This window comes from Mastigoproctus giganteus, chromosome 5 (assembly GCF_048544385.1).
Source record: "Mastigoproctus giganteus isolate SK-2022 chromosome 5, ASM4854438v1, whole genome shotgun sequence".
Classification (NCBI taxonomy): Eukaryota; Metazoa; Arthropoda; class Arachnida; order Uropygi; family Thelyphonidae; genus Mastigoproctus; species Mastigoproctus giganteus.
The window spans coordinates 220,674,687-220,701,167 of record NC_143579.1 but is presented as its reverse complement, the minus strand read 5'-3'; the positions used below and the strand labels follow the sequence as shown (position 1 = coordinate 220,701,167).

General features: G+C 36.9%; 1 protein-coding gene across 17 annotated transcripts in view; it reads left to right on the top strand.

Annotated features, from left to right (window-relative positions):
* RhoGAPp190 (Rho GTPase-activating protein 190) overlaps positions 1 to 26,481 on the top strand; it is a 744,591-nt gene that overhangs the window by 174,511 nt on the left and 543,599 nt on the right. For all 17 annotated transcript variants that reach the window (XM_090374412.1, XM_090374407.1, XM_090374402.1 and 14 more), the window contains exons 3-4: positions 5,021 to 5,693; positions 24,658 to 24,867. In XM_090374412.1, the coding sequence (XP_090230538.1) occupies positions 5,021 to 5,693; positions 24,658 to 24,867 (883 nt within the window). The remainder of the gene's footprint in view (positions 1 to 5,020; positions 5,694 to 24,657; positions 24,868 to 26,481) is intronic.

Sequence of the window (26,481 nt, the reverse complement as noted above, 5' to 3'; positions counted from 1 at the left end):
AAGTTTCATCTTAATGCCAGATCCATCTCAAAAGAAACTGTCACACGCAGTTTTGAAAGAAGTTGCTCGTTCATCTAGTAGGTAGTAGGTTCATCTAATAAATAAGAATATTCGGTTAAGGTAAAGAAAGCCAACATGAGAATCACGGCAAACTTCGGGAAAACTTATTGGACAAATTGGTTTCCCGCTACCACAGTTTCTCCTTGAATTCTCAGTAAATGGATCGTGCATATTATCGGTAGTGGCAATAGAAGTTGATAACGATGTATTGATTAGTTTTGTCTCATTATTAAAAGCATTATTATTGCTTTTTAATGAACATTCATAAACTACAATAATGAACTCATTATTGGAGTTCATGAATGTTTTTGCAGTTGAAATTTACTTACGGGTATACCTACTGAGGCAGTATACGGGTATACTGCCTCAGTCTTAGGGTGTTCCCCCCCCCCCCCCCCCCCGTTTTAAAATAGGGAAACAACTTCTACAGATGGTGCATGTTATCAGTCGATAACACGCACCATTACACTCATTAACTCCAATAAACTGGCATTACACTCATGAACTCCAATAAACTGGCATTACACTCATGAACTCCAATAATCTACTTTTAATAATGAGAAAAAAAAAACTAATCAATACATCATTATCAACTTTTACTGCCACTACCGATAACCCCCATAGTCTGTTTACTGAGAAAGAAACTGTGGTAGCAGGAAACAATTTTTCCTGTAAGTTTGCCGTGGTTCTCGTGTTGCTTTCTTTACCTTTGCCAAATATTCTTTCTAGAAAAAGGCTGTAAAGTTTAAATGCAGAAGACAGATTGAATATCCATCTTTACTTTGTGATGAAAGATGAAAATCTAGATAAGAAGAAAGACCACACAGTAGTGTCAGAAAGTTTCATATTAGTCTGGTATTGTGAGACATACTTAAGAAAACCAGGATGTCACCCTTGTGAATGTTTCAATAAATACAACACACTAAAATCATATAAATTTAATAAATAACATTTAATAGTTTTTAAATTGTTTTACCATTCTGTTTTATATCTTAGCTCAACTAAACCCAAAAATAAATAGATTTTTTAATATCACATTTCAAATACAGTAAACCCCCGCTATTCGCGGGGGTTAGGTTCCTGAGAAATGCCGCGAATACTGAGTTATGGCTCCCATAGTAATAAAGGCGTTCCGTTCCAAAGTATGAAATATATAAGAAAAATTAGTCTAAAATTTTGTCTATGTATGTATTATATGTACCTTCATAATATGACTATGTACATAGACAGTACATAGTGAAATGCAAGCATAAGGCATCGAAATGAAAATAAGAAACAATTTAATATTAAATGTAATATTTATTAGAAATTTCAAACCAGCGCCTTTGCTAGCTGAAAAACTTATCCAGCCAGTGCTATCACCAGTTTCGCTAAAGTGTTGATAAAGGAGTTTTGCCTTTTCACAAATGATGAGTGAATTTCCCAGATATTGACTGGAATTTGGGGGCTGGTCACTCACACAGTAGCAAGGCTTTTGTGGATTTATTGGATGATTGTTTTCTACATCAGCATGTTCGGGAGGCAACTAGAGGGAGTAATACTCTTGATTTGATTATCAGTAGTGATTCTTCATGCATTAAGAATCTGCAGATAAATGAACCACTTGGTGGCAGTGATCACAGTGTGCTGAAGTGGGAGTTACTCAAAGAGGTAACTACCATTAGGGGTAAAGGGAAGGGGTATTGCTTTCGTAAAGGCGACTACAATGGACTGAGACAGTATTTAAATTCTATACAGTGGGATCAACTGATGATATTGCCAACAGCAAATTCAAAATGGGAAGCATTCAAAGAACTTATCGTGGAAGCTACTAGGCTTTACATACCAACTAAGAAATATTGTTCAAGGTTTAGGCCTAAATGGTTGTCAGATGAACTAATGAGGCATATGGCAGAGAAGAAAAATGCATGGGATACATACAAATTAACACGTGACACGGACGCCTATGATAGATACAAGTTGATCTGTAACCAAGTTACAAAGGAGGTTAGGCAGGCGAAGGCAGATTACGAGAGATCCTTGGCAAGGGATGCGAAGAAAAACAGCAAAGAGTTCTTTACTTATGTAAACTCTAGAAGGAAGGGGATGAATCAGATTGGTCCACTTGAGATCGATGGGTCAACTGTTGATGACCCTGCTCGGGTAGCTAACAAACTAAATGAATATTTTGCATCGACATTCACACATGAGGAGTTATTCAGCGAGGGGAATGCCAGAGGTGTATTCAACTCTAGCAGTAAGCTAGAGAATCTTGTAATAACTGAGAGCAAAGTGGAGGAGAAATTGTTGAAGATAAACACAAGAAAGGCACCTGGGGTGGATGGGATCTATCCAGTTATATTAAAGGAGGCAGCAAAGGAGGTAAGCAAACCCTTAGCCATAATTATGAGAGCTTCCTTGGACTCAGGGGAGGTACCCATTGACTGGAGATGTGCAAATGTGACCCCAATTCACAAAGGGGGATCAAAGGCTGACACAAGTAATTATAGACCTGTGAGTTTAACTTCTGTTCCCGGAAAATTAATGGAGGCACTGGTGAAAGAAGCACTGCAGGATCATCTAGACAAGACTTCAGTTATAGCTAGGACACAGCATGGTTTTGTTAAGGGGAAGTCTTGCCTGACCAATTTGATTGGATACTATGATGCAGTCACAAAAGAACTGGATGCAGGGAATAACTTTGATATTATATACTTGGATCTTAGAAAGGCTTTTGATACTGTTGCACATGGAAGACTGCTGCACAAATTGGAGCAGTGTGGCATTGGAGGCAAGTTGCTGCTATGGATAAAGGGGTGGTTGAGGGGAAGAAGACAGAGAGTGGTAATCAATGGACACTGCTCATCGTGGACTAATGTTATTAGTGGAGTCCCTCAGGGTTCAGTATTGGGGCCTTTATTGTTTTCTGTATTTATAAATGATATTGATGATGGTATATCAGGCTTAATGTCCAAGTTTGCAGACGATATGAAGGTTGGCAGGGTTGTCAAAGACACTACTGACACTATGCTGCTGCAACAGGATTTGGAAAGGTTGAGCAGATGGGCTTCGAGGTGGCAAATGAAGTTTAACATTGACAAATGTAAAGTACTACATATGGGAAACAGCAACCCCAGAGCAACGTATCAACTCTGTGGTACTACACTGACAGTGGTAGAGAATGAAAGGGACCTGGGGGTGGTGGTGCAGGCAGATATGAAGTTCTCTGAGCAGTGCAGACAAGCTGCAAGAGTAGCTCATGGTGTATTGTCAATGATATATAGGAATTTTTCTAGCAGGGATAAGGAGGTGATTATTCCCTTGTATAAGGCAATGGTCAGGCCACACCTAGAGTACTGTATACAGGCCTGGAGGCCTCATTTCAGGAAGGATGTAGAGCTGCTGGAATGAGTACAGAGAAGGGCAACTAGATTGGTGAATGGGACAAAGGGGTTCTCTTACGAAGAAAGGCTTAAGTTTTGCAAATTACAGTGTCTGGAAACTAGGCACCAGCGGGGTGATCTGATAGAGGTGTACAAAGCCTTGAATGGTTTGAGCATGCTCAATGCTGATGGGATTCTTCCTCTAGCTCAGAAAAATCACCTGAGAGGGCATAAATTCAAATTGAGGAAAGACAGATGTAGGATAGATGTGCGGAAATTTGCCTTTAGCCAGCGGGTGGTTGGTGGGTGGAACAGACTTCCATCCCTTGTCGTGGAAGTTGATAGCCTAAATAAGTTTAAGGCTCAGCTGGACAGGTATTTCGAACGAACAGAGGGGTGAAGTGGAAGTGGTTCTTTTTATTTATTTATGTTACTTTTTTTTTTTTTTTTTTTTTTTTTGGCTGATGCTGCATAAGCTTGCTTTCTTGCATCAAAGGCCTCTACTAATGCTAATGCTAATGCTTAACGGAATTTTATTTTGAGTTCGGTCTTCTATCCACAGATTTAAAGCCTTTTCCATTTTTTTTATAATTTAACATCACAAGTTACAGAGCAAATTTTTGAAGCAATTAACGCGTTTTCACGGACACTACAGTGGATTTTTCTTCCGATTTCTTGATTGATTGTACCGTTGACTCATTGATTTTATAATGTTTTGCCACTGAGGAGACACTTTCTCCATTAGAAATTTTGCCTAATAACTGAATTTTATTCACTAATGTCATCACCAAGGGAATTTTGATCTTTTCAAAATTCCCTTGTTATTCGTAGCGATATTTTTGTAGGGGTTAGAAAAGAATTTGTTCACAATAACGTCACTTTCTTCTGTTAACACACTCGAAAAAGTCTGTTTTCACTAACACACTGCAAAACGGTATATTTTTTGCTTTTGTAAGCATATCAATTTATAAATTGATATATAAATTAAAAGCAAACCACGAATTCTTCCATGACAAGTGCATAGCACATACTGAACAAGGATTAGCGAATAACATCCACGCTCGCGATTTTGTCACCCCTCTCCCCCCACCCACTGAACGCTGTTTTGACCGGGAAAGATAATTTTAGCCATGCCCATGTGTTTTTTTTTGGCGGAAAATGTTTACGGCGATTTAAAATTCAATTTTTTTAGGTTTCATTTTATATTAAATCAGCGACCGCGAATAGCGGGGGTTTACTGTTATTTTTTTTTTGAGCTTTAAAACTGGATTGCATGGAGAAGACAGGGAAAGTAATTCTTGACTGCAAAGGGTTAACATTGTGGCAGTTATTGTGTTAAGTTACATATTTTTTTAAATTAATTTTGATTGAGAAAGAGAAGTCTAGTACATTACTTTTTGAACAATCTTTGTATTACAAAATGATTAAGTTAAATTAATTCTTCACTGTTCATCTGGCTTAAGCTTTGATTACATTATATGAAAAGAAAGTTGCATACATAAAATGCTAATGCTACTGTTTTATACTTTTAATTTTACTTTATTGATATTTAAAATTTAGTATAGATCGCTAAATGTGGATTTTATCCTATATTTCAGGCATTGAAAAGGAATATGAACAGAAGTTATTACCAGATGGAAAAATGAATATAGATGGATTTGTGTGTGTTTTTGATGTAAGTGAAATTCAAGGACGTAGTATTGAGAAACAGGTCGAATTTACAGCTCTCATTTTAAATAATTTAATTAAAACCAAAAAACCTATTGTTCTAGCCAATACAAAAAGTGATGAGGCCAAGGAATTGTATATTAAAGAAGCTGAAAAACTAGTAAATCGAAAGGAATATAAGAACAACATTCCAATTGTTGAAACATCAGCCCACGAAAATGTAAATGTTGAATTGGCCTTTATTATTGTAGCCCAGATGATAGATAGGACAAAAGGAAAGTCAAAAATTGTGCCATTTGTGGAGGCAGCGCGAGCTCGGAAAGAAGTGCTCGATGTGGCCACAGAGGCATATCAGTCACTTGTACGTGCTCAAGTCACAGATTACCGAGCCTTGTGGAGTTCAGTTAATAAGAAATTTGCACAAAACCAAGATTTTATTCATTATTGCGATCTTTTTGGACATGAAGCTGCCCAAAAAATGTTTAGACGCCATGTTAAAAAACTAAAAGAAGAATATATTGGTAGGAAGATGCAAATGTATATACGGATATTACCTGAAGTACTTAGTGAATTGCTGCCTGATCTAGCAAGTATAGGAGATGGGTAAGTAATTTAAGTAAAAATATAATATGATCTTATTTTTTGTGGATTTAATTTTGTTGTTATATTATAAAAATATTTTTAAAATATGAATTAAGTTTATACTTATTGTTTTCATGTTTTTATGAGTACTTCAAAATGTAAAGGCAGTTTACTGTTTTATTAAACTATTAAAGGAGAAACAAACAGGTACCATTATTCTTCAGTGTAATCTCCTGAGTAATCAACCAGCATGGGGGGGGGGAATCCCAAATGGCTGTACTTGGTATTTTGTATTTGGTATTAAATAGAAACTTTGAAAATTAGAGAACCGGATCAGTGCGTGAATTATTTTTATAAAAATTCATTTAAAAAAGTGCTTTTAAAGAATAATGAATTTAATGCAAAAAAAACAACATTACAGTATCACATCTGTCACCTTTTATGGTCTTCTTCAAACATTTTTGTAAATTCTGTTGAATTCTTTTGCAAGTTTAAAAAATGTTTATTTTTAGTATTAGTAGCAAAAAATGCAAGATAGCAATTTTATACAGCATCAGCCAAAAAGAAAAAAGGAAAAGATAAACTACCTCACTTATCTTTCCATCTCCTCTAAAAAATTATCTAATTCTTCCTTAAATTTATTCAAATTTCCCACTTTGACAACACCAGATGGAAGTTTGTTCTAACACTCAATTTCCTTTCTGGCTGAAGACAAATTTCTGTATATCTACAAGGTGCAAGTCAAAAGTTTCCAGACTGACTGTGAGGAGCACTTACTACATGTAGTATAGCAGTGCACTATTAGATACTAAACTAATTCATTGTGAGTGTAGCAAGTATTGGGCCAATGGGATGCTGTGCTTTTGCTGTTGGCTTTTCCACTGACAGTTTGACCTGAGATTTGAAAGCCACAGGATTGAGTCGATCTGGATTGGAAACATTTTTTGGGCTTTCTTCTCACTATGACCAAATTAATTAGCATTAGGTGAAGGTTGCTTGACAAAAATATGTGTGTTTTTCTTCTGTAAAACTAGAAGGAAAAGTTTTAAAAATAGGGTGGCTTTCCCACCAAGTGGATTAAAATCTGAAGCAACATATTTGCATTCAGGGGACAGTGAATGTGTTAAGTGATTTTCTGTTGAATGTGTCTTGGGATTTTTGCAGCTAAGTAAGAGGGCAGTTGTTAAGGGATCAAATTTTGTCATAAACTTAGAAAACAGTTAAAGAACTACAAAAGGCTTAAACAAGCATTTGGTGATGGTGCTATAGGTAGAGCATAAACGTTTCAATGGTATTCTTGTTTCCAGAGCAGCTAAACTTCGCTTGAGGATTTTGAGCGCTTAGTTTGTCCATCAAGTTGGACTGATCAACTTTTTAAATATGTCGATCAGTTAATATGTTGATCTGACCACGAGGACAAGACAGTGTTCAATTAACAATATTTATGATATTATAGGCCTATTGTGTGGTACATGCTAATGCATTTTAACTGAAAATTTATATGTGAGGTGGATTGCTGCAAAATTTGTGCCCCATTTGCTAAGTGATGAACAAAACAGAACCGGCTTTCTGTGTGCAAGGATCTTCAAGCACAGGATGGAAAGGTTGGAAACTTCCTTTACAGGATAATAACAGGGGATGAAAGCTGGGTTTATAGTTATGACTCAGAAACAAAACGGGTCCTCTCAGTGGAAAAGTCCATTATCTCTAGGTCCAAAAAGACAAGGCAGGTCAGATCAAATGACAGGTCCATGCATATTGTTTTCTTTAACAATGAGGGAGCTGTTCTTCAGAAGTTCCATCTGCAAGCCAAACTGTAAATGATGCATTCTACATTAGGGTTTTGTTGGTTAAGCAGTTTTTAGTAAAGAACAAAATGGTAATGGTCCTGGACCTTCCATATTCCTCTAGTCTAGCAAAATGTAACTTCTTCCTGTTCTCCAAATAAAAATCCAGTTAAAAGGTTGAAGCTTTGAAGATATAACGGAGATTTCAGCTGAATTATAGAAAATCTTGGACAGCATCCCAAAACAAGAGTTTCAAAAGATGCTTTAAACAGTTTGAGAAGTGCTGGGGCTCACATCTGGTTAGTATGGGCTTGGCACACCCAGGGTCCTGAGCTGAATATCATCATTCTTCTCTTTCTTGGCGATTCCTTTCTACTTCCGACTCTCTCTCTCTCTCTCTCATGATAACTCGAGAATTTTTTTTGGCTGGTGTTGCATAAGCCTCAGGTTCCCTTGCATCATATGGCTAATAATAATATACTGTAACAGTTTATCAATTTATGTCACCTCGTGTTGTCAGAGAGAGAGAGAGAGAGAGAGAGGATGGATGCCATTTCAGTTAGCTTTTACTTGATGCATTTAAAGACTGAAATATCTCAATCAGATCTTGCAGGTGCTTAGTTTCCAGATGTTGCAATTTGTAGAACTGAAGCATTTCTTGGTGAGCGTATCTCTTTTATTCCCCTCTAATCTTAGTTCCCTTCTCTGTACCGATTCCAACAAATCTAGACCAGTGTACAGTACTCGAGATGTGGTCTAACCATTGCATTATACAATGGGATAGTCACCTCCTTATCCCTGTTGAAAATCCTTGTATATCATTGAAAATCCCATGAGCTGTCTGTACTGTTCAGAGAACTTCATGTCTGATTGAACAATTACACCCAATAATTTTTTGTTCTTCACTATCCTCAGTGTTGTACCATATAGTTAGTATGTTGTTCTAGGATTATTGCTACCCACATATTGTACCTTGCATTTGTTGCTGTTAAATTTCAGTTACCACTTCCATTTGCCTGATTTTGCTGGTTTTATTGAGGTAATTTACTCTGATTACTATCATTAACCCTGATATGCCTTCAGAAATATCATTAATAAATATTGAAAACAACGATAGACCCAGCACTGAACCATGAGGGACTCCACTAATAATATTAGTCCAAGAAGAGCAGTGCTCATTAAGCTCATTAATAATTACTCTGCCATCTTCCACTCTCTTTATCCATAGCAGTAGCTTGTCATTAATTCCACACTATTCCAATTTGCACAACATTCTTTTGTGTGGAACAGTATTAAAAGCTTCTCTGAAATCTGAGTAAATGATATTAAAATCATTTTTTTGGATCCAGTTTCTTTGTTACTGTGTCATAGTATGCAATCAGATTGGCCAGACAAGATTGACTCTTAAATGATCCATACTGCAGTATGGCTGAATTACTTTAACCGGTGACATTTAGATAGTTATAGTAAGTCTTAAAGTAATGTATAATCAGACTAAATTCAAAAATAGCAAAGGCTTAATTTTTTCAGTACTCACCTTGATCGATCTGCAATTGTTATTAGGGTGAAATAATAAGAGATTGGCTAATTTTAGGGTGATTAGTTTTTAAGTTAAGGGGATAAGTTATGGGTAAATGATAATTACAAATGGAAACAGGATTAAAATATGCACAAGGAAGTAGAAGTGCACTTACTCCATCCTTGGTTGTCATGAAGTTGATTTAAATTAATATTCTAAATTGTGACTAAGCGTAACGGTGGACTTTCGTTAAAACGTCTTCAGTTGGCTAATTAAGTGAAAGGGAACGCGTACTGTATTTAAGAAGAATTTTGTAATCCCATGATGCACTTTGCCACATGCGGGAATCTCAGATTGGTGAGATTCCAAACCAGAGAAAGATTGAAGGGGAGTTTTGCATTTAAAATGTTTAAGTCGGAGTGGTGACGGAACCACTCTATAATAAGGGCTTTGTATTGTAGGATTTTGTAACTATTTTTTAATTTTAATATGGTAATAGCTGAATCAACTAGGGGGGTATGGTTGTTTGAGTGAACATGTAATGTGAGTTCAGTGCTGGATTGTCCTGTTCTGAAACTGTTGTAATGGTAATAAGCTCTTGTATTAGAGGAATGGGTTGAACCAAATTTGGTTGTGGTACTTCCAATATAACATGCATTACAATTTTGTTGACATTTAATTAAATAAATGATATTATTCATTTTGCTTGTTGGGTATTTATGTGTTTCTTTATATTTCTTGAAAAGTGATCCAAGTTTATTATAGGTAGAAAAAATAAGTGTGATGTCTGTACCTGCAAAAATTTGCCGAAATTGTACTGCAAGACCACTGTGGTAGGGAAGAATGAGGCGAACAAAATGTTGATGACATCAAGGCCTCCATAGGCATAAGTCATGTGCCTCTGTTTACAGGAGACATATCTAAAGGCAAATGAAGACCCTACCATACATAATTTCGCATAATATATAAAGACAGAACTGGGGATGGACGTTCTCATGGAGTTGCCATCCTAGTGTCCATTGCCCCCATACCTCATTCCAAGGGGTATGGGGGCCATGGATTACTTTCCAAGAACCATCTTAGAGGTGATTGCTATTCGTCTTTTTTAGGGTTCCCCCTAACACTTTGTTCAGCATATTTGTCAACACGCCTTGATCTCATTGCACAACTGCCTGTTCCTATTCTTTTATTAGGAGATTTTAATGAGCATAATACCCTATTAGGTAGTGCAGGCAGTAATATGAGGGGCTATAAAATAGAGCACATGCTTGAAACTAATGGGCTCTTTCTCCAAAATGGTGGAATGAACACCATCTGTATGTTTACTGCCATTGATCTCTTCATCTACTCCCCTTCTCTCCTTACTTTGTTCACATGAGAGGTTGATGAAAATCCCTATGGGAGTGATCACTTCCCTGTGATATCTGTTATCATTGCAGAAAGAACATGTCAACCATCAGGGATATCTCAGTGGAAGTTCAATAAGGATGACTGGAACATCTGGCATAATAACGTACCAGTTGTGATACCACCTTCTTTTCATACAACTTCTGTAGCACCTTTCCCAATAAAAAAAACACTGATTTCATTAAGAAACACACTGACTTCTTCCACTGAAATTTCCAATCAAGACAAAACCATTTGGAGATCCATCCAAAGGATAATGTGGACACACGACCTATTTTTTTTCCAAAAAAGAAGATGAAATTGACTGCCTCAAGTAGATATTTGAAAAGCAGCAGGCACAGCTTTTTCATTTAAATCAAAACAATGAAAAACCTCATCCACTCAAATTGTAGAGGCTTTTGTAGCAATATTCACGACATCCATAATATAATTAAACATAATCCAGTTGGTATCTGCTTACAAGAGACTTATTTAATACCTCAGGTATCTCCTTCAATAAAAAAAAAAATTATACTCTCTTTTGACATAGCAGACCTGTTACAAATAATGATCACAGAAGGGTAGCCATACCCCTAGATTCATGACTCCTTTGCAAACACATTTCTGTGCAAAAATCTGTTAAAGCTGTTGCTACAAATATAGTGATTGGTATTATTTTCACATTTGCTCAATCTACCCGCCACCCAATCAACCTTGATTAATGAACTTGAAGATCTTATTCTGCAGTTGCCAACACCTTTATCTGTTTATTGGGCGACTTGAATGGACACCATCCTTTGTGGGGTTCTCCCAAAGCAGATGGATGAGGCCAACTCATTGAAATTCTTATTGACAGACAAAATCTAACCATACTAAATACTGGATCACCAACTTCCATCCATTTCCCTATAGGAATAACCTCTGCTGTAGATCTCTCTTCTCTCTGACCCTCTTTCCTGGTATTGAGTGTATAGCTTTTGACGATCTGCTCAATAGTGATCACTACCCATTAATGTGTAGAATTCAAACATTGCACTCTATAACCTCAGAAATCCTCAAAATGGTAATTTTCTAAGGCAGATTGGGCAAAGTACTCTTCCCACATATATTTTGATGATCAGATCATCAAATTTTATCCTATTGACACAGTCACCGATCACATTATGAAACAGTTTCTAGCAGCTGTCTACTGCTATCCCACAATCACAGTCAACCAACTATAAAACTATACATTATTGGTAGGACAAAGACTGTAAGAGTGGGAAGGAAAAAAAAGCATGGAATCTATTCCACAAAACACCCTACCACTACCAACCTTATAAACTATGAGAGACTTAGAGCCAAGGCCAGGCACATGAGGAAAAAACTAAAGGAGGCCCTGAATTGATTTGTAACCTCAATTAATAAAAATACTCGTATAAGAATAATATGGAAAAAATAGAGTAACTAGATGAAAAGTTCCTCAATTATCTTCTCTGCTTTTTATCTGAAATGGCCAGGAGTTTTCTACTCCTGCAGAAATTGTGAATGCCCTAGTGACTGTATTTTCATAGTAGTCTGTCTCAGCTGCATGTGATCAATGACTGACTTAGTATTCGTGAGTCCTAAAATCTAATCTCTGATAATCAATTTGACTTTAGGAAAATTTGATCATCCCTAGTTGAATCAAACACCAGGAATGCGTTTATCTGAAACAAGCATCTCTTCATGGTAGACCTTGATATAGAGAAAGCCATAAACACCACATTACGTTTTGGTATCTTGAGAGATCTCCATTCCCTTGACCTGAGAGGCCACTTACCATACTTCATTCAAAACTTCCTTCAGCATAGATCCTTTCAAGTTCACTATCGGCAAGTCCTATTGCAAATCTATTGGAAGAGGAAGGAGCCCCACAAGGATATGTTCTCAGTGGCACCTTATTTGCAATAAGAATCATATTGTCAGACATATTCTGAACACTGTAAACTCATACTTCTATGCTGATGATATTGCTGTTCCTTGCATTTCTTAGAATATGAGCTTCATTGAGAGCCATCTTGAAAACTCATTCTCCAGAAATCTAGTGTCATATACTTTTTTTAACAAATGGAAGGTGCAACTTGATCCAGAGCTATGCCAAATAAACAATTCTGTCTCATTATGAATAGCCATCATCTCTTTTGTCTGATTTTCGATAGTAAGTTGAACTTCTTAGAATATGTTGACCTCTATGGACAAATTGCCAAAAAAAATTAACATACTCAAAGTTATTTCTTCTATAACATAATGCTTGTTACAACTTACTTCACTTGTATAGAATGCTTATCGGATCTCGCCTTGATTATGGTGACCCAGTGTGCGATTCTGCTCGGGAGAGGGTGCTGATACATCTTGCCTCTATTCAACATTCTGCTCTTGGGATTGCTATAGGTGCATATAAAAATGTCACCAGTACAAAGTCTTTATATCGGGGCGATGACTACCACTCAAAATCAGGAGAAAGATGTTACTTTTGAACTATACAGCTAAAAGATATTTCTTCGCTAAATGCCTAAGAGTATGAAGGAATTTACTTATGCATGGGTAATGCACACACATCATTTCTACTACCAGGGTAGTTTTAATGCATCGTTTTAATTATATCTCATATTATGAATGCCTTCAGCGAGTTTCCATGGTATTACACTACCTTGAATAAGTAACACTTCACCTATGGAGAAGACTAATGTTACTTATTCTCGGCAGATACCACCACCCAGATGGCACCTATTGCAACAACAGAGTACCTGTCCACCCACTGGTGAGAAGCCATTTAACTAAACAGCGAATTCATTTAGAATTCACTGTTTTTAACATCATTAGTTGATCCTGCTGTATAAATTTAAAAACTGTCTGAGACCACTGTAGTCACCTTTATGAAAACAAAAACCCTTCCCTTTACCCTTGATGGTAGTTACATCTTAGTAAGTAATCAGTAGATTACTTACATCAGTTAGACTGTGATCACTGTCACCTAGTGGTTCCTTTACTGCAAATTCTTAACGCATGAATAATCACTGCTGATAATCAGATCATGAGTATTACTCCCTCTGGTTGCCCCTCAAACCTGCTGTAGAAAACAAACCTCCAATAAATTCACAAAAGTCTTGCTAGCGTGCTAGTGACCAACTCACAAGTTCCAGTCAATATCTGGAAAGTTAAAATCCCCTATTACAAGACATTGTGATTTACTGGCCCACTATATTTCTCTGCACAATTGTTTGTTGTACTCATCAGAGTCATTAGGCCTATAACACACTCCTACCCTCATTTTCCCTATCCCAGTGTTTTTTTTTTTTTTTTTTTTTTATTTGGTAGTTGTTGGCGCATCGGCTTCTGTGGCCATAATGCACCTCCCAAGGTTTTTGCAGTACTAGCTGCTTAGGCAAGATCTTAGAGAAAATGGTGAACAATAAACTAGCATAGTATCTAGAAAATAATAATCTTCTGAACCCAGCACAATATGGCTTTCGGAAAAAGTGCTGTACCTTAGAGTATTTATACAACTGCAAATTTAAGTAAGAAACACTTTACTCGGAAAACAACATTGTCATGGTTAATTTTGATATTGAGAAGGCATATGATACCACCTGGCACTATGATATACTTAGAAGGTTGCATCAACTTGGCATTAGAGGACATCTACCCCTCTACATGTGCAATTTCCTCAAGAATTAGACTTTCCAAGTTCGAATGAGTAGCCAGGTGGGCAGGAGCGGCACACGCTTCTTGATTAGACCGGGGTTCGAGCCCGTGACCACCAAATACGGAGGATGCGGAAAGGTCAGGGAATGACCACCGCATGTCCTCAGAGCAATAAGGCCTTAGTTGCTAATGCTCCTAGAATCCAAATAACAACAACAACTTCGGATGAACGATATACTTACTAAAACGTACTATCAGGAAGAAGGGGTCTCTCAAGGATCTGTACTTAGTGCCACACTTTTTGCAGTCCACTTCAGCACAATAATAGAACAAATACCAAGCAACATTTTTACAACTGTTTATGCTGATGATTTCGGCATTTCTTATCAAGAACAATATATGAGAGACAATAGAACAACAATTACATGTATCCATAAACAATCATAAAATGGACAGAAAAAAATGGATATAGAATTTCTGTATACAAACAAGGCTGTATGTATACATTTCTGCAAAAAAAGGAATTTCCATCCTAACCCCGAACTCAGGCTGAAAGAACAAATCATTCCAGATAAAAATAGTCTGTTTCTTAGGGCTTGTTTTTGACAAAAAAATTGACTTTTCTAGAGCATATCAGTCACATAAGAGTCCACTGTCTGAAGAAAATGAATATCTTCATCAGACAGGATCTAGAAAATTTGGGCAGATGGACTGAGAAGTGGCAACTGAAGTTTAACATTGACAAATGCAAAGTACAGGAACTCCCCGACTTAAGTAATACTCGACTTACAGAAATTTGACTTTACGTAAGTTTTTCCTGGCCCGTGCAAACTTAAAAAAATCGCGGAAACGTATTTTGCATCCTGTAGGAATAAATCGAGGTATTGTGAAAATATCGTAATGTGAATCCAATAACACTTTTTTTTTGTAATTCATTCAAGTTCTTGGAAGTTAAATTTTGCTATACAGTATTACTAAGCTATTTATTTCTCTAAAACGTCATATTTATAATGGAAACTGCACTACCCTTTCAACGCTATTATATGTTACCATTATAAGAATCAATTTTGTGATTTTTCTCTAAAGCATGTTTCTGGAGGTCACGACCATAAATCAATTTGCACTTTCTGGTTTATTGGGCTTTTCTGTTGTGCATCTAATTATAAATAGGTAGTAAACTCGATCTTATTGCATTTGCGATAATACCGATAACTGCAATTGTGTGGATTTTTACGCTGTTATGGTGAAATATGTTCCCCTTCACTGAAATCTTCATTCACATAAAAAACAAATTTTCAGAAACTTCTCTTCATTCCTATTTATGTATAACAATGATGAAGGGAAAGTGACCAACGGAAAGTGCAAGTTGTGGGTGCCAGGAAATGAAACAAAATTGATTTAGAAATGAAGATAAAAATGCTAAGGAGTACGAAGCAGGACAAAATTTTTCATCTATTGAAAGGAAATTAGGTCTCACTGCTTCAACAGTGAATACTATTTGAAAGGACAGTGCGTGTATAAAGGAACATGTCAAAGGATCAACACACTTAAGATCAATAGTAATCACAAAACAGCATTCAGCTGCTATATCGAAGATGAACAGCTGTTAATGACCAGGTCCAGAAGCGAGCGCCCCTGAGTCTAATGACCATTCAAGCAAAAGCAACAAGTCTTTATAAAGATTTTAAGAATAAGTACGGCGAACCCCAACGCAAGTTCGTGGCAGGCAATGGGTGGTTTAATAGGTTCAAGCATCGTTCTGGTTTCCACAATGTTAAAGTATGCAGTGAAGTTTCCAATTCTGCAGTAGCAAAGAAATTTTGTGATGTGTTGGAAAAAATTATTGATGAAGGCAGCTATTCAATGCAACAAATTTTTAACGTTGACGAGACTGCTCTGTATTGGGAAAAAAATGCCAATTTTTTTCAATTGGTGAGAAAAATTTTACGTTCAGACTTTTGGAAGTCTTGCAATATTTACCACGCCATCTTAAACATCAATAAGGCCTGTGCGGAAATTACTAAAAGTAGTTTAAATAGGGCATGCAATAAAATATGCCCACGGCACATAAAAGGCTTCGAAGGATTTGAAAAAGATGAATCATATGAAGCGGTTACAGATAACCTTGTAAAGGTTGCAGAGCTACTTCAGTTGGAAGTTGATCCCAAAGACGTGGAGGAGTTAATAGAGGAAGAAGAGAAGAAATTATCTAACGAAGAAGTTATTGACCTGCAGGCAGCGATAGTGAAAGAAGAAAATGCTGATGAAGCTAAAGATGAACCAAATGAGGAGCCGAGACGCTTCATCACCAGAGAGATGGCAATGGCATTTTTTGTGAAATTGCATTGGCAATGGTGAGGTTTGAGAAGATGGATTCTGGCAGCAAACGATTCTTAAAAGTTAACAGAGGGGTGAATGATATGCTTGCTTGCTACAAAGAAACCTATGATGAAAAGAAAAAAAGCCACTGTCCAGTCATCCATTAATATGTTGTTTCGTAAGGTTGAGCGGCCGACCCCTTCTGAATCTCCACAGCCATCAACCTCTGCAGCGGTGCTTATCATCTGAAGACATCGACTCTGGCAACGATGCTCAAGAGGTAAAACTTACTGACATTATGCCTGTCTCCTCCCTTTTTTTGTAATTTTATAATTTTGAAATTTTTTCTGTGCATGAGAAAAAAAATTGAATAAATACAATAAATAATTCTATTTACATGTTCGTTTAACATTTATTTTTTGATTCGATAAATTCAGCAAGCACAGTTGTGAATGCTGCACAAGCATGGGGGAATTCCACGACTTACATAGCATTCCGCAGAACGCAACTCTTACTTAAGTCTGGGAGTTCCTGTATTGCATATGGGTAGAAGTAACCCCAGAGGAATGTACCAACTGTGTGGTACTACACTTAGGGTGGTAGAAAATGAAAAAGACCTGGGAGTAATTGTGCAGTCAGATATGAAGTTTTCTGAGCAATGCAGACAGACTGCAAAAGCAGATCATGGGGTTTTGTCAGTGATATACAGAAACTGTTCTAACAGGAAAAAGGAGGTGATTATCCTTTTGTATAAGGCAATGGTCAGGCCACGCCTTGAGTACTGCATACAGGTCTGGAGGCCTCATTTTAGGAAAAATGTAGATTTGCTTGAGCATGTACAGAGAAGGGCAACAAGATTGGTGAGTGGAATGAAGGGGTCCTCTTACCAAGAGAGCAGCTTAAGTTCTGCAAATTGCAGCGGTGGAGACTAGGCACCTGCGATGTGATCTGATTGAGGTGTATAAGGCCTTGAATGGGTTGAACCCCATCTGAATTCTGATGGGATTCTTCCACTTGCACAGAATGCAAACCTAAGGGTGCATAAATTCAAATTGAGGAAAGACAGTTGTACAATAGATGTGAAAAATTTGCCTTTAGCCATCAGGTGGTTAATTGCTGGAACAAACTTCCATTTGTTGTCATGGGAGTTGATAGTTTAAATAAATTCGAGGAGGAACTGGACAAACATTTAGAGGGAATGGTTGTGTGAATTTTTTTTTTTTTTGGCTGATGCTAGATAAGTTCATATGCTTTCTTTCTTGCATCACATGCCTCCATTACTATTACTATTATTACTATTGCTATCTTAAATCCCGGGGAACAGATATAACAATGCTACTACATTTATATTGCCTATTCATTCGGTCTAAGTTAGACTATGGTTCCCCAGTCTACAATTTGGCAAGACCTAGTGCCCTAAGATGGCTCGACCCCGTACATCACTGCATGCTCACTTGGAGCTTTTCATACCTTGTCTGTGCAGAGCCTGTATATCAGAAGACAAAATCAATTACTTCTTATGCAGCTAAAAGTTTCTGTAGGTCACCCCCTACAGAAACATTTTACATCTGAATGGGAACAACATTGTCAACAACAACAAAGAATCAATAAACCTGTGAGTGTGAGATTAAAAAACCTCCTCAGTAAAGATCTTAACTTGGATAATATAACTCCTCTGAGGAAGCAGCTTACACCACCATGGATAATCAAACAGCTTACACACAACTTCACCGATGGTGTTAATATTCAGAACTCCGGATGATTTCAATTTTCTAGTTGCATGGGCACAGTTGGTGGATGTACTGAGGCTTTTGCTCTTACTAATAACCTTACACAAATTGTTCATTTACCTACCAGAATACCAGAAATTTCAGAGCTGAAGCTATTCTTCTTTTCTTCACCAACAAAAGTTAGTTTAACAACTTCAAAGTTACATTAGGTTGTTCAAAAAAAAAAAGTTTTAAATGCCTATATTTTTTGGTTTATTGCACTGCAGTGGGTGAGTTAACCTCATAAGAGTTCATTACTCAAGCAAACACACATTCCACAACTATTTTCGGATGCTGATTTAAGTTTACCATAACTGCGTCTAGTGTTTCTTCAGATATGTCTTTCAGTAGTTGTGATGTAGCATTTCATTCTTCAGAGATATGTGGATTATTGCTGTAGACATTGTCAAGGCGGAAAAGTTAAAGACCTATATATTTTTCAACATAGTTCTCCTTTAAGTCAGCACCCTTTCTGGTATGATCCACCAGCTTACAAGAAATTTGGCAAAGGATGCTAAGAAATACAGCAAATATAAACTCTAGATTTCCAGAAGGGGATGAATCAGATTGGTCCATTTGATATTGAATGTTCAACCGTTGACGATTCTGCTCAGATAGCTGATAATCTGAATGAGGATTTTGCATCTACATTCACACATGAGAAGTTATTAAGGGAGGAAAATGCCGGAAATTTATCAAACTGTAAGAGGGCACTTCATGATTTTGTAATAATTGAGAGCAAAGTGGAGGAGGAATTGTCGAAATTAAACATAAGAAAGGCACCTGGGGTTGGATGGGATCTTTCCAGTTATATTAAAGGAGGTGGCAAAGGAAGTAAGCAAACCCTCAGCCATAATTACAAGAGCATCTTTGGACTCAGGGGAAGTCCCCATGGACTGAAGATGTGGAAATGTATCCCCAATTCACAAAGGGGAATTGAAGGTGACACGGGTAATTATAGACCAGTCAGTTTAACTTCTGTTCCAGGTAAAATAATGGAGTCACTGGTTAAAGATGCATTGCAGGATCATTTAGAAAAGACTGCAGTAATAATTCAGACACAGCATGGGTTTGTTAAGGAAGAGTCTTGTCTGACAAATTTTATTGGATACTATGATATGGTTACGAAGGAACTGGATGCAAAAAATAATTTTGATATCATATACTTGGATTTCAGGAAAGATTTTTTCACTGTTGCACATGGAAGACTACTGTACAAATTGGAGCAATATGATATTAATGGTAAGTTGCTGCAATGGATAAAAGGGTGGTTGAGTGGGAGAAGACAGAGTGGTAATCAATGGATGCTGCTCTTTGTGGACTAATGTTATCAGTGGTGTCCCCCAGGGTTCCGTGTTGGACCAATAGTTGTTTTTATGTTTATAAATGATATTGATGAAGGAATATCAAGCTTAATGTCGAAGTTTGCAGATGATACAAAGTTGGCAGGGTTGTTAATGGCAGTGTGGTACTGCAACAGGATCTAGAAAATTTGGGCAGATGGGTTGTGGTGGCAACCGAAACATTAAAAAATGCAAAGTATTGCATATGGGTAGAAATAACCCCAGAGAAACATACCAACTGTGTGGTACTACACTTAGGGTGGTAGAAAATAAAAAAGATCTGGTAGTAATTGTGCAGTCAGGTATGAAATTTTCTGAGCAATGCTTGACAGGCTGCCAGAGCAAGTTATGGGGCATTGTCAATGATATACAGGAATTTTGCTAGTAGGGAAAAGGAGGTGATTATTCTTTTGTATAAGGTAATAGTCAGGCCATGTCTTGAATACTGCTACAGGTCTGAAGGCCTCATTTTAAAAAGGATGTAGAGTTCCTTGGATGAGTACAGAGAAGGGCAACGAGATTGGTGAGGGGGAACAAAGGGATCCTCTTACCAAGAAAGACGTAAGTCCTGCAAATTGCAGCATCTGGAGACTAGGCACCTGTGAGGTTATCTGATTGAAGTGTATAAGGCCTTGAATGAGTTGAGCAAGCTCAATTTTGATGAGATTCTTCCTCTTGCTCAGATTATGAATCTGAGGGGGTATAAATTCAAAAATTAAAATTTAGGAAAGACAGTTGTAGAATAGATGTGCAGAAATTTCCTTTAACCAGCAGGTCGTTCATTGCTGGAACAAACTTCCATCTGCCATTGTGGAAGTTGATAGCTTAAATAAATTCAAGGAGGAACTGAACAACCTTTTAGAGGGAATGGATGTGTGAAATTGTTCAACCCCCCTCCCCCTTTTTTTTTTTTGCTGGTAGTGCATAAGCTCATATGCTTCCTTTCTTGTATCACATGCCTCCATTACTACTACTAATACTTTCGTAACCCATTCAAATAAAGTTAAAAAGATTTTGACTGAAAACAAGTTGTTGACTGCATCCATCATGACATTGTCACTGTTGAATTTTTCTCCTTTCAGGTTTTTTTTTTTTTTTTTTTAGATTTGGAAATAGAGAGTAGTGTGAAGGAACCGAGTCTAGCAAGTAGGTTGGATGCTCTAATTACACTGGTTTTTAACCTTATTTTAATAACAGAACCCCTAAGTAATTTATTTTATTTTGTGGCACCCCTACTCAATTTTTGACCTGTTAGATCTGATTTTCTCTCTCTCTCTCTCTCAATATAACTATAAACAAAATTACAATTCATAATACAAATTATATATATATATATATAAAATAATAATTTTATTCGTTATATAGAGGTATTAAATAAACATCAATTATAGATCCTCACAAAATTAAAAAGATACTGTACAACATTTTATAATGAAATAAATATATACATTTAAAAAAAATAAGTTTAAGTAACTCATTATGTGGCACCCCTGGAATGTTGTAGTGGCACCCCGGTTGAAAACCACTTCTCTAATAGCTCAAACCCACAGTCATGAAGTTGCCTCAGTCACAAATTCTGTGTGTGTGCTGCCTTTTCTTGATGCTGGTGCATTGCCTTGATGCAAGATAACTAACTGCTTTGGCCAATTTCCCATGCTTCTTGAGCTTCAGTTCATCACGGAAATGTCTCAATAAATTAGAATAATACTCAACATTGATAGTGGCACTTTGTTCCATGAAATCAACCATGATCACTCCTTCTGCACTCGAAACCTTTTAGGAAGGGAAAGAAGGATGCTTCAACTGTTTCAATTGTTCTTTGTTTCACGGTTGAAGTGGTGTACCCTGTATTGACAAAATCCCCCGAAAACTTTTTTTTTTATGAAACCTAACACGAGAGGTATTAGAACCTATAGAACTTAGTACCTTGCATGGGCTGAAGTTTCCAATATTTATTGAAATTGGCCTTGAATTTCTGTAGATTGTAATTTTCAGGAAATACATATGAAGAAAGGTTGTACCAGAAAATGGAAGTCAAATGAATCGATGAGGAAGAAGAAAAGTTGGTTCTGTGAGTTTGAAGTTGGCAGTAAAAGGATGCTGACTGGTTGTGGTACATGTTCAGACAGCTTTGGGAGAAACAGAGCAGGAATTATAGAAGCCGGTTCCGAAGAAAAGTGCCCATGGAAGTATCTACAGAAAAGGCATGCAGCAGAAACATAACATTTGTGAGACGGAGTGGAGAGACTCTGTTAGAGATGAGTCATTAATTACTCTAACTCCCCTATTTTGAATAGAATCTTGAGTCTTGTGAGAATGGCCCCAGATGTAGAAACAATATATTCTACGATAGGGTAGATTTGTGATTTGTACAGAGTGAACAGCTGTTTGGAAGAAAAGGAATGCTGGGAACGAAAGAAAAAAAACCTAGTTTTTAAGATGCAGAGGAAGCAATATTTATAATGTGCTTATGCCAAGAGAGAGATTAGAAGTCAGTGTAATCCCCAATAGAGATATATCATCTTGCCTAGAAATTGGAGTGTAATCGAAGATAAGCATAGGAACAGAAGAATCTTTTTTACAAGATATAAAAGACAGGCTGAGTTTAAGAAGGATTGAATTCGGCTAAGTTATCTTTGCTCCACTGGAGAATTACCTGGAGATCAGGTAATTCTCCAGTGGGGCAAAGGAATTGGTAGGGGATATTGGAGAAGTTGAAGCTGTCTATGTGGTCCTTGACGCTGTCTCAGACATTCAGATATGCCAAGCTGTGCTTGTTACCTGGGAGTTTAAAACACTGAATGAACTAATATCTGGGTGACATTCAAGTCAAGTGGACCTAATTTCAGCAAAATCTGATCGGTCTGTGATAGCCAAATCCTCTACTCGCACCTTCATATTGGTGGGACTGTTAATAACCCAGGGTATAACCCCATGTGCCAATCCTGATATACGGCACCTAGCACACTGTAGGTGACCACCCAGGTACGAATCAACAAAAGCAGGTGTTGAAGTGTGGTGCCTACACCACACTGACTAAGGCCGCCCCTCTGTGTTACCAGGCAATACTAGGTGGTAGATGACTCTCATCAACTGGTGTAATACTGGTTTATGTGGTGGTGGTTGAACCCGTCTTCAGAGCAAAGTTCTGTCAACCCCTCATCTCTTCCATTATGCACCATGATTGATGTCTTTTGAGGTTATGATGGACATCATGGTGAGATCCAGTCTTTCTTACTTTTCGAGAGTACAGCTCTAAAACGGTGTTGGCAGGCTGGCTGATAGATACTCCACCGAACGAAACCTATTGGTAACTCTCTAGGAAGGTACCGAATCAGCTAGTGTATAATCTCGGAAAGAATCCGAGTAGTGTTTATGCGGGAGAACATTGTCGAAGCCATGTTATGTTAAGGAGCTGGGTATGTGGTCGCCATATTCAAAATATTTAAATACTTCATACAGCATAGCCTCCACACGTTTTCTTACTATTGAATACATCATGAATTGTCAAACTAATATAACAAACTTATCTGTGAAAAGAACTAAACCTCCCAAACACTTCCTTGTTCATTTCATAAAAATGAACAAGGAAGTGTTTGCACACGGAGTTTGGCAGATTTCATTTCTGCCAAACTCCGTGTGCTTTTTCTGACAGAATCCCAGTTATTGGTTGATTCAACCACTGCTCATCTCAGTGGTCCAAACTATTCATTGTATAATTCCTTTTGCTTCAAAGGTGGTACTTGAGCATATGTCCATTCTGATATTTCCTGTCTTAGACTTAGTAATTCGGAATCTCCTCTTTTAGATCTTCTCTTGCTTAAAATTTCTGTACTGCATTCTGACAAATTCATCTGTTGCCTCTATCATTCTGTCAACTCCACTAATTGTTTTTTTTTTTTTTTTTTTTTATGAAACCCCCAAACACGAAGGTATCAAAACCTATAGTACTTAGTACTGTGCATGGGTTGAAGGAGAAGTATGGGGGGAGGGGGGGTGCCGGAAACTTTGCTCTAGAGACTAAACATGGGTTTCACCACTTCAAGCCTCCAATAAGCAGAGTGGTGGTATTTCACTGGTTGATGAAAGTCATCTACCAACTCTTTGACTTCCTCTCTTTGAAACTTGATTTTCTTCGGTCCAACTTTCCTAATAGTGAGAATTTTCCATGGTGATTTTAATGTTTACAACGCCAGCTACCTTCCGTTTCCTAGCCACACTCACCCACCTGGTTGAGATGGTGAAGCTTTTGCAATTATTAATGACCTCGCACAGATTGTTCATTTACCTACCAGACAATCCTAACCATGCAGCCAACCCACTTGATCTTTTTCTCACAAACAACCCCTCTAAGTACAACATACAAGTTAGTGCAAACGCATCATATTAGTACACAGCTAAACTCCGGATTAGCAAAAATATGCAAAGGTAGCATCGTCTAAGTTATATTTCATATTTTAATACCTTCACAACGAGTTGCCATGATATTTCACTACTTCAAATAAGTAACGCTTCACCAAAGGAGAAGACTTGTTACTTATTCCCAGACAGCACCGTTTCAGAGCTATTTGGCCCTTCTTCGGTGGGTGGGTAGGTACCCTAGTGATGCAATGATGACAAAACAGTTATGAAGTATAACTCCACAATATGAGAGATGCCTGATGATGTATAATATAAATTAAGACTGAAATACGTTAATTGCTTTAGCCTCAGGCGACGAGAGATTTAGACAATGTACAAGTTAGTGCAAACGCATCATATTAGCATGCAGCTAAACTCTGAATTAGCAAAAATATGCATCGTTTAAGTTATCATATTATATATCTGGGGGCTCCAGATGGTCGTGCATAACTGATCAAAATTATCATAGAATGTGTTATAGAATAAACAGTTTATTCTGTATCATGGTGAAAGATTCTGGTATCATTTAAAGAATTAATTTTGCGTTAATAGGTATCCTGGTATCTTGTGTGAATTGTGGTTTGGTAATATCTATATAAATGTCAGAAATCTTTTATTTTTTTATTTTTATTCATATTTTTTATTTTATTTTTTTGTAATTTGAAATTTTATATATATATATATATATATATATACACTTTCATAATATATAATTCTTATTGAGATAAGTATTTTAATATATATATATATATATATATATATATTATATTATTAACCAATTTATTTGTTCTTTAGTGAATGGAAAAATGTCAGGATAAAACTACAACAGCATCCTGACTTCAGTCAGTATTTCCTAGAAAGTCCAGATGAACAGCCATGGCAGGAGAGTGATCTTGTAGATAGTTCAGAAACTCGCATTCCATTAGATATTTTAGATACACCTGAAGCTGAAACTTGTTTTGAAGAACATAAAGCCACACTGAAAGCTGAAGAAAAGAGAAAAGAGTATGTTTCTAATTTAAAATACACTGAGATACTTTATTACAGATAATTCCCAAAAATATGAATTCGAAAAAAAAAAAAAAGTTTATGGTATAATAATCTAATTATATTTGGATGTTGTATTTTACCCTCCACATGCTCTCTTATAGTATAATGTGTGCCACTTTCGAGCCACATGGAGATGTCTGGAGGAATTTTAATGAAATTGTCTGTCAGGGAAGTAATTAGTCAAATCTGTTTTTACAGGAATGGGATGCACTTAAATTAAGAGATTCAAAAAATTTTCTGAAACTATCAAGGCAGTATTAGGTGGGTTGGAAAACCTGCCGATGCACCTAATAAATCTCTACTCAAACAAATTAACAAACCATTATCGTGTTCAAAACACATATGGGCTGATAATGCCCTAAAATGAAATTGCTCACCACGCTTACCTGGTCACTGTGCATTGGCTGCAGGTGGAATTGATGAAGGTTTTCTTCTGACCAGTAATGAAAGTTTTGTTTATTTATAAAAACATTTAAATGAAAGTGAGCTTTATAAGACATCTATAAGTTAATGAATAAAGTCTTCAACATGATCTATTTGATTTAGCATTTTTCTTGACAAAAATTTTTGCAGGTAAGGAGGATTGTGGGGTATTAATTGTTGCAGTATCTGTAGCTTGTAAGGATAGACATTGTCTTGGTACAATATTCTTCATTCATGCCTATTGGATAAGTTCAGTGAAAGATTGCTTTTGACTCTTTATCAGAGCGATGGCTGCAGTGTTTTCTGGTGTATGGACACTTCTTATTCCACCCGGAAGCTTTTTTAGAGCAGATCCAGTTTCTTCAAAATTATGTACCCACATTTTAATATACAATCCTGATGCTTAAGCTTAAAGTAAATGCAAAATAAACTTGGAGCAGGCTCATAACTGTCATTTTTGTAAAATGCTTTGACAGTGAAAGCAAGTGCACCACTCCACTGTTCTGTGGTTACTAAATGGTGTGATATGGATAAGAGTATGTTGTGTGATGCAATCTTCCCCACCACATTGGGCCCAGAGAACTGGTTTTTAGAAATGTGCCATTTCCTGATCCACTCTTTGGCTATTAAAACACATTCAGCAGAAGCTGAATGTCTGTTGTTAGACAAAGTGGAGAGACTTAAGAGTTTTGCAGAATTTTGGGAGATTTTGGAGGTATTACCCCAATCCATATACAATATTTGAGATTTGTACAGAGTAAGTGAATTTTATGCAAAGAGCAAAAAGGACCCCTGTTTTTTAGATGAAGAGGAAGCAGTTTGGAAATTGGTGAAATAATGAGCACTTCAGGAGTGTAATCTACCTTTAATTTCTTAAAGAATTACAGATTATTCTCAGACACTTTGTGGTTCTTCTTCTCCTACTTCTTCGGTGAATGTAAAGACAGCATAACTTACCATACCCGGTAAGTTGTCTGAAACTCATGCTATCTTCTTGAAACCAGCTAGTCTCGTTAACTTGAGGAAAGTTAAGTTTTAAATAAAATAAATTTAGTTTTTTTTTTTTTTTTTGTTCCTTCTGGCATCCATTGTTAATCTCCATAATTAAGCCTACCATTATACACATTTGCTTTGTGATGTTTGTTA